This window comes from Aphis gossypii, chromosome 3, assembly GCF_020184175.1.
Source record: "Aphis gossypii isolate Hap1 chromosome 3, ASM2018417v2, whole genome shotgun sequence".
NCBI classification, from domain to species: Eukaryota; Metazoa; Arthropoda; class Insecta; order Hemiptera; family Aphididae; genus Aphis; species Aphis gossypii.
The window spans coordinates 4,200,852-4,215,868 of record NC_065532.1 but is presented as its reverse complement, the minus strand read 5'-3'; the positions used below and the strand labels follow the sequence as shown (position 1 = coordinate 4,215,868).

At 30.0% G+C, this 15,017-nt stretch overlaps 3 protein-coding genes across 3 annotated transcripts; 1 reads left to right on the top strand and 2 right to left on the bottom strand.

The window, feature by feature from the left end:
- Window positions 1-1,676: 1,676 nt before the first annotated feature.
- Window positions 1,677-5,832, top strand: LOC126551500 (uncharacterized). Its single transcript, XM_050205027.1, has 7 exons — window positions 1,677-4,080; window positions 4,141-4,251; window positions 4,309-4,619; window positions 4,682-4,814; window positions 4,874-5,050; window positions 5,130-5,234; window positions 5,291-5,832. The coding sequence occupies exons 1-7, from the start codon at window positions 1,929-1,931 to the stop codon at window positions 5,770-5,772; spliced, it is 3,471 nt and encodes a 1,156-aa protein (XP_050060984.1). The 5' UTR covers window positions 1,677-1,928; the 3' UTR covers window positions 5,773-5,832.
- A 2,662-nt stretch (window positions 5,833-8,494) lies between these two features.
- Window positions 8,495-11,814, bottom strand: LOC126551501 (uncharacterized). The gene is made up of 7 exons (XM_050205028.1): window positions 10,264-11,814; window positions 10,093-10,203; window positions 9,725-10,035; window positions 9,530-9,662; window positions 9,294-9,470; window positions 9,110-9,214; window positions 8,495-9,053 (listed from the first exon to the last, which is right to left on the bottom strand). The coding sequence occupies exons 1-7, from the start codon at window positions 11,435-11,437 to the stop codon at window positions 8,572-8,574; spliced, it is 2,493 nt and encodes an 830-aa protein (XP_050060985.1). The 5' UTR covers window positions 11,438-11,814; the 3' UTR covers window positions 8,495-8,571.
- Window positions 11,812-15,016, bottom strand: LOC126550968 (uncharacterized). The gene is made up of 3 exons (XM_050203720.1): window positions 13,690-15,016; window positions 13,516-13,608; window positions 11,812-12,497 (listed from the first exon to the last, which is right to left on the bottom strand). Exons 1-3 carry the CDS (start codon window positions 13,847-13,849, stop codon window positions 11,812-11,814), a joined length of 939 nt encoding a protein of 312 aa, XP_050059677.1. The 5' UTR covers window positions 13,850-15,016.
- Window position 15,017: the final 1 nt, after the last annotated feature.

Here is a 15,017-nt window from a genome sequence, read left to right as displayed (position 1 = left end):
CCATATAATTAAATGTCTTTAAGTGGACATATTATATAGTAATTAGTCATTATCAATTTATAATAATATAAAGAATGTATTGATACTTAATAGCAGACGCATTAGTGCATCCGGTATCACAACGATTACAAACATGTACAAGCCTGTAGTGACACGTCCGAGTATTGTCGATGAATTTCAGCCAAAAAGTATAGTGCACAGAGCAATATGAAATCAGTCCCTTTCAAGTGACAAGTCGTGTTATTTCGGAGTTCTTAAGTGTTTTTAAAGTGTATACAAGTATTTTAAAAATCAAATTATTTATTTTTAATGAACACTGTAGTTCATTTTTACTACCACTATATTGTGCGCATGCGCTAGTAAATTGCTTATATACAACAATTTCACACTGTTATTTAAAGTACAATTTCTATAACTCATTACCCATCTATTTCGTTGAAGGGTACTGTCTTGTTTTGCGAGTTCGACTAGTGTTCTTCAGTTTTAAACATAATCATGTTTTCGTGTAGTGTATGCGATAAAACCTTTACATTGATTAAAAATCTACACAGACACGCCAAGTCACACGAATCACTCACTAAAATCGTATGCAGTATTTGCTCAGAAATATTCACACGGAGAGATAACCTCATCAGACATAGCAAGGATAAACATCGTAAGTATTTTTTAAACTATTTACAGATTTATTAGATAAAATATTCATAATCAAATTAATAATAAATAATTCTATTTTCAGGTTCAAATATATAGTTCAACAACAACCAACCGTAACCAAGCAAGAATTCAAGATTTTTTTACACCAGCTGAACACATTTACGATTATAATGGTAAATATATTATTCAAAATTTTATATATATATAACTTACTTAGTAGTAATTATAAAAAATAGAACACTTCATGTAGAAATATTACTTTATTGATGAATTAAAATAAATGTTGCTTTATATCTTCCAAAATATTTAAAATAAAAATGCTATCAGTTTTTTTAAAAATCGCATATAACAATACCTGTAAAAATAAAAGCATCTTAATTTAATACATAAAAACATACAGAAACATCATCAAGCTGTATAAAATCATAGAAAACATATCATAATTTAGATAAAATCCTGATAAATCCTGTAATTATCATAGTTAACCCCGTTAAAATCATATGCATATAATATAATACATGTATTTTAAAAATGTTCGTAAAATTGTTCAATAATTTTGATAAATACTTGTAATAATATATTAATTGAAAATATTTCCATACGATTGTTATCATAATGCTATTAAAAAACATACGTGATACGTAAATAATTTTAATTTATTATATAATATATTTTTAAGTATAAACAGACATGTTATTAAATATATTCGACCATATCATACATATATATAATACAATATGAATATCTTATTTTTTCCATGAAAAACATATACAGATTTAATATAATACCAATAAAAACATAAATAGGCAGACTATTTATACTATACTATTTAACTATTACGAAAGCCAGCGTATATACATCTTACTGTTATTATTATTTCATGCTACACAAAAGAACGTTGTGTATTATTAGTATAACTGAAAGCTCTATATATCATATTTGTTTTTGTTTTTACATATATTATATACAATATACATTACATATACATGTGTGTAATACTAGAGCTTGATACCTAGGTAACTCATTTTATTAATGTATATTTTAAAAAATCGTATTTTCTTTACGATTAACACATCACTAACATTTTTTTAAATTCTTAATTTTTCTTCAGGTACTTTTACTAAAAAACGTTTATATTTATAACCATTTTATCTTTACACACATATTTTCTATAATGTTTATCAATTTCAGTTCCTTCGGCTTCAAATCGTAATAATCTTAAGCGTGTACATGCGGAAAATTCGAACGAAGCAGTAAATGCTAAAAAAACACGCATGACCTTCGTTAAAACCCCCGGTTTTGTTAAGACTGGTTCATCGCTCTCTAATAAAATCATTTGGTATTATAAGAAAAATACAGATAATTTGAACAACTTCAGCGCATTTTTAGTATCATCAAAAAATGACTTAATTCAATTACTTAAATCATCATCATCGACAAAACACCCAATTAAATTCAACCTGAAACTGGAAGCAACGTACAGCCGGCCAAACGTAGAGAATTCAGCTGAGAACCGCGCGTTTAAAACTTCAGCTAAAGAAATTTTTATGGATACGGATATTAACTCAATAGTAGAACGAACGTTCGTAAAATTATTGGTTGAAGAGGATGTTTATACATCTAAAGGAAGTGGCTTTACATTGGAAGCCATAGACGGCTTGTTATTAGGAGTATACAATTACACACCTATGGGTGGCTCATCATATATTCCGTTACCAAATTACATTAAGAATAAAAAGGCAGTCATCAACCCCCAAAACTCAGACCAACAGTGCTTCAAGTGGGCAATCTTATCAAGATACGTTTCGGGTAATGCCAAAAATCAAGTGGCTGAAAATTATACATCGCTCGAGGACAAATATAATTTTTCTGGTTTAACATTCCCAACACCTGTGAGGGAAATAAAAACATTTGAAAAAAATAACCTGAACACGTCTGTCAATGTATTTGGATTAAAAAAAGAAAAGAATAAGAAACATATTGTTTATCCACTTAAGGTTATTGATGAAGAAAAAAAATATCATTTCGATCTTTTACTAATTACTGTGGGAGGTAAAAGCCACTACACATACATCTCAAATTTCTCGCGTCTTGTTAGAGCACAAAAAACGTCACATGTCGGTCGTGTAATATTTTGCAAACGTTGCTTTACATCGTTCGATAATCAACCCCGGAAGAATACGCTATGTGGACAAGCAGCACTTGATCAGCATAAATTGATATGCGGATCGCACAAACCTATATTACCTCAGATGCCTGAGCCCGGTTCAATGTTGGAGTTTAGTGCATGGAACAAAACACAACGCCACCCCATAGTTATTTATGCTGACTTCGAGGCGCTTCTCGTTAAATGTAACGAGAAAAAAGGAAAAAATACAACTGTAATTCAAAATCATGAGCCTATGAGTTATGGTTTTTTCGTAAAGGTCGATGACCACATACCAAAAGAACTGCTTGAAAATTTTGAAATACCAACATCGCCAGTTATATACCGCGGAAGTAATGAAAATAAAGAGGTAGCAAAACATTTCGTACAAAGCATTGTTGAAATTGCTGAAAAAATAGACAAACTACTCAAAACCATGATACCTATAATTTGGACACCTGAACAACAACGATTACATGATGCATGTACAACATGTAATTTGTGCAAAAATAGGTTTTCTGTGGAAAACCATAAAGTAGCTGATCATTGCCATCTATCGGGAAAATTTAGACAAACTTTATGTAATTCATGTAATCTCAAGCTTCAACGACCAAATTTTGTACCGGTTTTCTTTCACAATTTAACCAACTATGATGCTCACTTTTTGGTAACTGAGCTTGGATATGACACGAGCACAATTTCTGTAATACCAAACAGCGAGGAGAAATTTATTTCGTTTTCGAAATATATCAACAACTCTTTCACAATAAGATTTATAGATACATTTAGATTTATGGCCTCCAGTTTATCGACGTTAGCCAAAAATTTAATAACGCCCGAGTTTGAGAAGTTCAGAGAAACCACAAAAGCATTCAAACATAATGATATGAACCTTGTCACACGTAAAGGTGTATATCCCTACGAGTTTACCGATAGTTGGAGCAAGTTGGAGGAGACCCATTTGCCAAAGAAAGCGGATTTTTATAGTACGTTGACTGAAGAACATATATGCGATAGTGAATACGAACACGCAACCACAGTATGGAACCATTTCAAATGCAAAAACTTGGGTGAATATTCGGACCTATATCTTAAAATCGACATAATGCTATTAGCTGATGTGTTTGAGAACTTCCGAGACCTTTGTTTGGCAACATACACCTTAGACCCAGCATTCTACTACACTTGTCCAGGCTTCTCTTTTGATGCGATGTTGAAACATACTTCAATGAGGCTTGAACTACTTCACGACTATGATACGCTGTTGATGATCGAAAAAGGTAACGATATAATTTTTTTATAATATAATGTTATTATTTAATATATATGATTTATTTTAGGTATACGTGGTGGTCTTACACAAGCAAGTATGAGATACGCCAAGGCGAACCACAAAAAGACTCCAGATTATGACCAGGCAAATCCAAAATCATGGTTGATATACCAAGACTGTAAGTTATTTTTATAATTTTAATTTATTCAGTTGAATATATTTTTCTTAATTTAAGGTAATAACTTGTATGGATGGGCCATGTCACAATACATGCCATACGGAGGGTTCAAATGGGTTGAACCAACACTCCACGGACTGAACAATTTGACTAATACTTCACCCGTAGGAAGGATATACGAGGTGGATATATCCTATCCGCAAGAATTACATGATAAACACAACGACTTGCCTTTTCTACCACAGAACGGTATACCTACTGGTTCAAAAGTGAAAAAACTAATGGCAACATTAGAGCCCAAGAAAAATTATATTGTTCACTACCGTAATCTACAGCAAGCCATTAAAAACGGTCTTAAAGTAGATAAAGTAAGCGTTTATTTTACAACAATTCTGTGATGAAGACATTTTTAACATTATAATATTTAAAGGTACATAGAGTCATTGAGTTTAATCAGTCAGCATGGTTGGCTGATTACATCAACCTGAACACTGAGTTACGTAAGAAGGCCACAAATGATTTCGAGAAAGATTTTTTTAAATTAATGAACAATGCAGTATTTGGTATGTTATTATAAATTATAATTTTTAATTTTTCATAACATTTTCTTATGATTTTCCAGGCAAGACGATGGAAAATGTACGCCAACGTATAAAAATTAAGTTAGTATCCAGTGAAAAGTATTTGCAGAAACTTATAAATAAGTCCACGTTTAAACACTGCACAACATATAACAAAAATGTAGCAGCTGTGTCGCTAGAGAATAAGGAAATTAAATTTGATAAGCCAATATATATAGGTAACTATTACACACACACACACACATATTATATTTTAATGTTATTAATTTCAAATTAATTGAATATTTTTTATTATAGGTTTTGCGGTACTTGAAATAAGTAAAACTCTTATGTATGAGTATCATTACGATGTCATGCAAAAACATTATGGTAAAAAAATAGAACTCATGTATACAGATACAGGTAAATATTTTAAAACCAACTTTATTTTCTTATACTAACTAACATCAATTTTTTAGATTCACTGGTGTACCATATTATTACGGATGACTTTTACCAGGACTTGGCAAATAACGCAAACTTGCTGGACAAGATGGATACATCAAATCTCCCGAAAGACCATCCGTGCTACATTCCCGACCGTAAGAAGATCCCGGGTTTGTTTTCCGACGAGACGGATGGACTCGTTATGACAGAGTTTTGTGCGTTACGGGCAAAATCATATGCCTACAAACTTAATGGGACGGAAAAAATCAAAGCCAAGGGAATCCGTGGGCATGTGGTAAAGTACCACATGTCATTCAATGACCATAAGAAGTGTCTGTTTGATGACAGTGATTTAGACGTTTTCACTCAAAATGTATCCATCCAATCATTCAAACACCAGCTCAAGACAATCAAATCGAACAAATTGACTTATAATAACTATGATGACAAGAGGATTATACTTGAAGACAAAGTACATACCTATGCTCATGGACATTATAAATCTGTTTGTTAATTGTATTTATAAAAAATATGTATATATGTGTATTTGTTTTTTTTTTTACAGTAATAAAAGTCTTATACCGTATTACAAATCTTGCTATTATTTATATTTCCTTTATCCATACATTTTCTTACATTTGAAGTAACTTACATTGCAAAAGTGCATACATATAGGGTAGGAAATTAAGAGTACCTATGTGTTTGATAAAATAATTAATAATAATAAAAGTAAATCATCCTGAGTTGAAAAAATATAATATTTTATTTTTTATTTTTTTCATAGTATCAGCCGTTAATATAATTACTACCTAATAAACATATATACATTTTATTAAATTCCATAGTATCAATAGACATATTATTGCAAGAACAATAGAAGTATACTATCATGGTATCATATTTAATGCTAAATTTAGGTGTTTGGATTAACATTAACTGACCATGGAATACTGAGATGTGTTTTGTTTATAGTAACAGTAATGACTAATAGATGTGTTAAAAATATATACAAACTTCATATTCATGTTAAAAATCAACAGATTTTTTAAAAAAAATCATATTAGATGTAGCCATATGATGAATATTATATTTCTTTAGCTGTCATAAATATCATCATTTTGTTCGTAAATATTAAAATATTCATTCCTCTACACATATGGATATTATACAGGTCTTGATAAAAATATGAGACAATAAGTAAATACCTATTTAAAATCTCATAAAAATGTATGATTTCACAACAGTCTACAAAACCTATATAAATGTAGGTTTTACTGTTTCGATTTTAATCTAAATAATAATACACACATCTGTATAATAATATCGTATTTTTCAAATAAAAATCGTATTAGATGTATCCATACTATGCATTTCTTCAAATATAAACTATTTTCATACTAAAATCATATACAAATATCTTAATTTCAATAAAAACACATAATATAATTATCATCATAGACGGTTATACATAATATATTGATTCACTATTTACAGTTTCCTATGTTAAATTTTAATATATAGCTAACAAAATTCGAAATATTAACAAAAAGAACATTTCAAAAGCAAAATCAATCTAATGTATGCAGTTACAATAATTATTCCATCATTTAGATTCATCGATAGGTAGATTATATTAAATATTATAATGAATGATGATTTCATACGATTTTTACAGTTTAACTCAAGATACATTAAAGATCTTACAATACATAATTATCATTCATACGGTTCAAATTCAGAAGTCACAACCACTAGCATACGAACACGACTATATTTCTCCATCCACCCCTCCACTAGGTTAGGTTAGGAAAAAAACATTTTTATAAAAACCCCACCACTAAGTTAGGTTAGTGTAATATAGGTTAATTCGGGAAAAAAAAAATGAAAGACCATGATCTATCATGTCTACATCTTCACATGTTGAAGATGAAGTAACCTTTCATTTTTTTTTTCCCGAATTAACCTATATTACACTAACCTAACTTAGTGGTGGGGTTTTTATAAAAATGTTTTTTTCCTAACCTAACCTAGTGGAGGGGTGGATGGAGAAATATAGTCGTGTTCGTATGCTAGTGGTTGTGACTTCTGAATTTGAACCGTATGAATGATAATTATGTATTGTAAGATCTTTAATGTATCTTGAGTTAAACTGTAAAAATCGTATGAAATCATCATTCATTATAATATTTAATATAATCTACCTATCGATGAATCTAAATGATGGAATAATTATTGTAACTGCATACATTAGATTGATTTTGCTTTTGAAATGTTCTTTTTGTTAATATTTCGAATTTTGTTAGCTATATATTAAAATTTAACATAGGAAACTGTAAATAGTGAATCAATATATTATGTATAACCGTCTATGATGATAATTATATTATGTGTTTTTATTGAAATTAAGATATTTGTATATGATTTTAGTATGAAAATAGTTTATATTTGAAGAAATGCATAGTATGGATACATCTAATACGATTTTTATTTGAAAAATACGATATTATTATACAGATGTGTGTATTATTATTTAGATTAAAATCGAAACAGTAAAACCTACATTTATATAGGTTTTGTAGACTGTTGAAATCATACATTTTTATGAGATTTTAAATAGGTATTTACTTATTGTCTCATATTTTTATCAAGACCTGTATAATATCCATATGTGTAGAGGAATGAATATTTTAATATTTACGAACAAAATGATGATATTTATGACAGCTAAAGAAATATAATATTCATCATATGGCTACATCTAATATGATTTTTATTTAAAAAATCTGTTGATTTTTAACATGAATATGAAGTTTGTATATATTTTTAACACATCTATTAGTCATTACTGTTACTATAAACAAAACACATGTCAGTATTCCATGGTCAGTTAATGTTAATCCAAACACCTAAATTTAGCATTAAATATGATACCATGATAGTATACTTCTATTGTTCTTGCAATAATATGTCTATTGATACTATGGAATTTAATAAAATGTATATATGTTTATTAGGTAGTAATTATATTAACGGCTGATACTATGAAAAAATAAAAAATAAAATATTATATTTTTTCAACTCAGGATGATTTACTTTTATTATTATTAATTATTTTATCAAACACATAGGTACTCTTAATTTCCTACCCTATATGTATGCACTTTTGCAATGTAAGTTACTTCAAATGTAAGAAAATGTATGGATAAAGGAAATATAAATAATAGCAAGATTTGTAATACGGTATAAGACTTTTATTACTGTAAAAAAAAAAAAAAAACAAATACACATATATACATATTTTTTATAAATACAATTAACAAACAGATTTATAATGTCCATGAGCATAGGTATGTACTTTGTCTTCAAGTATAATCCTCTTGTCATCATAGTTATTATAAGTCAATTTGTTCGATTTGATTGTCTTGAGCTGGTGTTTGAATGATCGGATGGATACATTTTGAGTGAAAACGTCTAAATCACTGTCATCAAACAGACACTTCTTATGGTCATTGAATGACATGTGGTACTTTACCACATGCCCACGGATTCCCTTGGCTTTGATTTTTTCCGTCCCATTAAGTTTGTAGGCATATGATTTTGCCCGTAACGCACAAAACTCTGTCATAACGAGTCCATCCGTCTCGTCGGAAAACAAACCCGGGATCTTCTTACGGTCGGGAATGTAGCACGGATGGTCTTTCGGGAGATTTGATGTATCCATCTTGTCCAGCAAGTTTGCGTTATTTGCCAAGTCCTGGTAAAAGTCATCCGTAATAATATGGTACACCAGTGAATCTAAAAAATTGATGTTAGTTAGTATAAGAAAATAAAGTTGGTTTTAAAATATTTACCTGTATCTGTATACATGAGTTCTATTTTTTTACCATAATGTTTTTGCATGACATCGTAATGATACTCATACATAAGAGTTTTACTTATTTCAAGTACCGCAAAACCTATAATAAAAAATATTCAATTAATTTGAAATTAATAACATTAAAATATAATATGTGTGTGTGTGTGTGTAATAGTTACCTATATATATTGGCTTATCAAATTTAATTTCCTTATTCTCTAGCGACACAGCTGCTACATTTTTGTTATATGTTGTGCAGTGTTTAAACGTGGACTTATTTATAAGTTTCTGCAAATACTTTTCACTGGATACTAACTTAATTTTTATACGTTGGCGTACATTTTCCATCGTCTTGCCTGGAAAATCATAAGAAAATGTTATGAAAAATTAAAAATTATAATTTATAATAACATACCAAATACTGCATTGTTCATTAATTTAAAAAAATCTTTCTCGAAATCATTTGTGGCCTTCTTACGTAACTCAGTGTTCAGGTTGATGTAATCAGCCAACCATGCTGACTGATTAAACTCAATGACTCTATGTACCTTTAAATATTATAATGTTAAAAATGTCTTCATCACAGAATTGTTGTAAAATAAACGCTTACTTTATCTACTTTAAGACCGTTTTTAATGGCTTGCTGTAGATTACGGTAGTGAACAATATAATTTTTCTTGGGCTCTAATGTTGCCATTAGTTTTTTCACTTTTGAACCAGTAGGTATACCGTTCTGTGGTAGAAAAGGCAAGTCGTTGTGTTTATCATGTAATTCTTGCGGATAGGATATATCCACCTCGTATATCCTTCCTACGGGTGAAGTATTAGTCAAATTGTTCAGTCCGTGGAGTGTTGGTTCAACCCATTTGAACCCTCCGTATGGCATGTATTGTGACATGGCCCATCCATACAAGTTATTACCTTAAATTAAGAAAAATATATTCAACTGAATAAATTAAAATTATAAAAATAACTTACAGTCTTGGTATATCAACCATGATTTTGGATTTGCCTGGTCATAATCTGGAGTCTTTTTGTGGTTCGCCTTGGCGTATCTCATACTTGCTTGTGTAAGACCACCACGTATACCTAAAATAAATCATATATTATTAAATAATAACATTATATTATAAAATATTATATCGTTACCTTTTTCGATCATCAACAGCGTATCATAGTCGTGAAGTAGTTCAAGCCTCATTGAAGTATGTTTCAACATCGCATCAAAAGAGAAGCCTGGACAAGTGTAGTAGAATGCTGGGTCTAAGGTGTATGTTGCCAAACAAAGGTCTCGGAAGTTCTCAAACACATCAGCTAATAGCATTATGTCGATTTTAAGATATAGGTCCGAATATTCACCCAAGTTTTTGCATTTGAAATGGTTCCATACTGTGGTTGCGTGTTCGTATTCACTATCGCATATATGTTCTTCAGTCAACGTACTATAAAAATCCGCTTTCTTTGGCAAATGGGTCTCCTCCAACTTGCTCCAACTATCGGTAAACTCGTAGGGATATACACCTTTACGTGTGACAAGGTTCATATCATTATGTTTGAATGCTTTTGTGGTTTCTCTGAACTTCTCAAACTCGGGCGTTATTAAATTTTTGGCTAACGTCGATAAACTGGAGGCCATAAATCTAAATGTATCTATAAATCTTATTGTGAAAGAGTTGTTGATATATTTCGAAAACGAAATAAATTTCTCCTCGCTGTTTGGTATTACAGAAATTGTGCTCGTGTCATATCCAAGCTCAGTTACCAAAAAGTGAGCATCATAGTTGGTTAAATTGTGAAAGAAAACCGGTACAAAATTTGGTCGTTGAAGCTTGAGATTACATGAATTACATAAAGTTTGTCTAAATTTTCCCGATAGATGGCAATGATCAGCTACTTTATGGTTTTCCACAGAAAACCTATTTTTGCACAAATTACATGTTGTACATGCATCATGTAATCGTTGTTGTTCAGGTGTCCAAATTATAGGTATCATGGTTTTGAGTAGTTTGTCTATTTTTTCAGCAATTTCAACAATGCTTTGTACGAAATGTTTTGCTACCTCTTTATTTTCATTACTTCCGCGGTATATAACTGGCGATGTTGGTATTTCAAAATTTTCAAGCAGTTCTTTTGGTATGTGGTCATCGACCTTTACGAAAAAACCATAACTCATAGGCTCATGATTTTGAATTACAGTTGTATTTTTTCCTTTTTTCTCGTTACATTTAACGAGAAGCGCCTCGAAGTCAGCATAAATAACTATGGGGGCGTGTTGTGTTTTGTTCCATGCACTAAACTCCAACATTGAACCGGGCTCAGGCATCTGAGGTAATATAGGTTTGTGCGATCCGCATATCAATTTATGCTGATCAAGTGCTGCTTGTCCACATAGCGTATTCTTCCGGGGTTGATTATCGAACGATGTAAAGCAACGTTTGCAAAATATTACACGACCGACATGTGACGTTTTTTGTGCTCTAACAAGACGCGAGAAATTTGAGATGTATGTGTAGTGGCTTTTACCTCCCACAGTAATTAGTAAAAGATCGAAATGATATTTTTTTTCTTCATCAATAACCTTAAGTGGATAAACAATATGTTTCTTATTCTTTTCTTTTTTTAATCCAAATACATTGACAGACGTGTTCAGGTTATTTTTTTCAAATGTTTTTATTTCCCTCACAGGTGTTGGGAATGTTAAACAGAAAAATTATATTTGTCCTCGAGCGATGTATAATTTTCAGCCACTTGATTTTTGGCATTACCCGAAACGTATCTTGATAAGATTGCCCACTTGAAGCACTGTTGGTCTGAGTTTTGGGGGTTGATGACTGCCTTTTTATTCTTAATGTAATTTGGTAACGGAATATATGATGAGCCACCCATAGGTGTGTAATTGTATACTCCTAATAACAAGCCGTCTATGGCTTCCAATGTAAAGCCACTTCCTTTAGATGTATAAACATCCTCTTCAACCAATAATTTTACGAACGTTCGTTCTACTATTGAGTTAATATCCGTATCCATAAAAATTTCTTTAGCTGAAGTTTTAAACGCGCGGTTCTCAGCTGAATTCTCTACGTTTGGCCGGCTGTACGTTGCTTCCAGTTTCAGGTTGAATTTAATTGGGTGTTTTGTCGATGATGATGATTTAAGTAATTGAATTAAGTCATTTTTTGATGATACTAAAAATGCGCTGAAGTTGTTCAAATTATCTGTATTTTTCTTATAATACCAAATGATTTTATTAGAGAGCGATGAACCAGTCTTAACAAAACCGGGGGTTTTAACGAAGGTCATGCGTGTTTTTTTAGCATTTACTGCTTCGTTCGAATTTTCCGCATGTACACGCTTAAGATTATTACGATTTGAAGCCGAAGGAACTGAAATTGATAAACATTATAGAAAATATGTGTGTAAAGATAAAATGGTTATAAATATAAACGTTTTTTAGTAAAAGTACCTGAAGAAAAATTAAGAATTTAAAAAAATGTTAGTGATGTGTTAATCGTAAAGAAAATACGATTTTTTAAAATATACATTAATAAAATGAGTTACCTAGGTATCAAGCTCTAGTATTACACACATGTATATGTAATGTATATTGTATATAATATATGTAAAAACAAAAACAAATATGATATATAGAGCTTTCAGTTATACTAATAATACACAACGTTCTTTTGTGTAGCATGAAATAATAATAACAGTAAGATGTATATACGCTGGCTTTCGTAATAGTTAAATAGTATAGTATAAATAGTCTGCCTATTTATGTTTTTATTGGTATTATATTAAATCTGTATATGTTTTTCATGGAAAAAATAAGATATTCATATTGTATTATTATATATGTATGATATGGTCGAATATATTTAATAACATGTCTGTTTATACTTAAAAATATATTATATAATAAATTAAAATTATTTACGTATCACGTATGTTTTTTAATAGCATTATGATAACAATCGTATGGAAATATTTTCAATTAATATATTATTACAAGTATTTATCAAAATTATTGAACAATTTTACGAACATTTTTAAAATACATGTATTATATTATATGCATATGATTTTAACGGGGTTAACTATGATAATTACAGGATTTATCAGGATTTTATCTAAATTATGATATGTTTTCTATGATTTTATACAGCTTGATGATGTTTCTGTATGTTTTTATGTATTAAATTAAGATGCTTTTATTTTTACAGGTATTGTTATATGCGATTTTTAAAAAAACTGATAGCATTTTTTATTTTAAATATTTTGGAAGATATAAAGCAACATTTATTTTAATTCATCAATAAAGTAATATTTCTACATGAAGTGTTCTATTTTTTATAATTACCTAAGTAAGTTATATATATATAAAATTTTGAATAATATATTTACCATTATAATCGTAAATGTGTTCAGCTGGTGTAAAAAAATCTTGAATTTCTTGCTTGGTTACGGTTGGTTGTTGTTGAACTATAATATTTGAACCTGAAAATAGAATTATTTATTATTAATTTGATTATGAATATTTTATCTAATAAATCTGTAAATAGTTTAAAAAATACTTACGATGTTTATCCTTGCTATGTCTGATGAGGTTATCTCTCCGTGTGAATATTTCTGAGCAAATACTGCATACGATTTTAGTGAGTGATTCGTGTGACTTGGCGTGTCTGTGTAGATTTTTAATCAATGTAAAGGTTTTATCGCATACACTACACGAAAACATGATTATGTTTAAAACTGAAGAACACTAGTCGAACTCGCAAAACAAGACTGTACCCTTCAACGAAATAGATGGGTAATGAGTTATAGAAATTGTACTTTAAATAACAGTGTGAAATTAGTTGTATATAAGCAATTTACTAGCGCATGCGCACAATATAGTGGTAGTAAAAATGAACTACAGTGTTCATTAAAAATAAATAATTTGATTTTTAAAATACTTGTATACACTTTAAAAACACTTAAGAACTCCGAAATAACACGACTTGTCACTTGAAAGGGACTGATTTCATATTGCTCTGTGCACTATACTTTTTGGCTGAAATTCATCGACAATACTCGGACGTGTCACTACAGGCTTGTACATGTTTGTAATCGTTGTGATACCGGATGCACTAATGCGTCTGCTATTAAGTATCAATACATTCTTTATATTATTATAAATTGATAATGACTAATTACTATATAATATGTCCACTTAAAGACATTTAATTATATGGCTGATGTACATTGTATCTAACCCTAATGTGTCTACTATCAATACATTATATACCTTAATGTGAACATTATCGATGACTATTAAATTAGATTTTATCCATATAACATGAGAAAATACAATTTCCTTAAGTATAACAGTTTTGATTGAAACGATTTAGCTATACATATATATTTTGAATGTCATTATAATCTGAAAATAGAAGATAATATAATATTTTTAGATAGGTATATGTGTTATGTTGTAGGTACCTTATATTATATTATGAGTATGTTTGTACGTATGTATATATGTATGACGTATGTATGTATGTGATGGTAAATATGTTGTGTGTGTGTATGTATTTAAATAAAGGGGTGGTAATATATTTGATTGGGGGGGGGGGATATATGTCGGCCAAGGGTACGATTTAGTCGATACACATAATGTACATCAGAATATTATATATATTATTTTTCTTCAAAAGGTGGGGGTTTGAAGGAGAAGGTATAAAATATATGCCGGTTACGTGTAGGATCTGGTGATGGTGTTGGGTTTATGCGTGTTGCGGGTTGCCTATATTGAGTAATTAATACAAGTTTGGGAGGAGCCTGTACTACGAATTGCCTATACAGAGAAGCCTATGCTTTTACATGTAAAATTTAAGGGGGAGGAGCTCCAGAACTATCTATTTTAT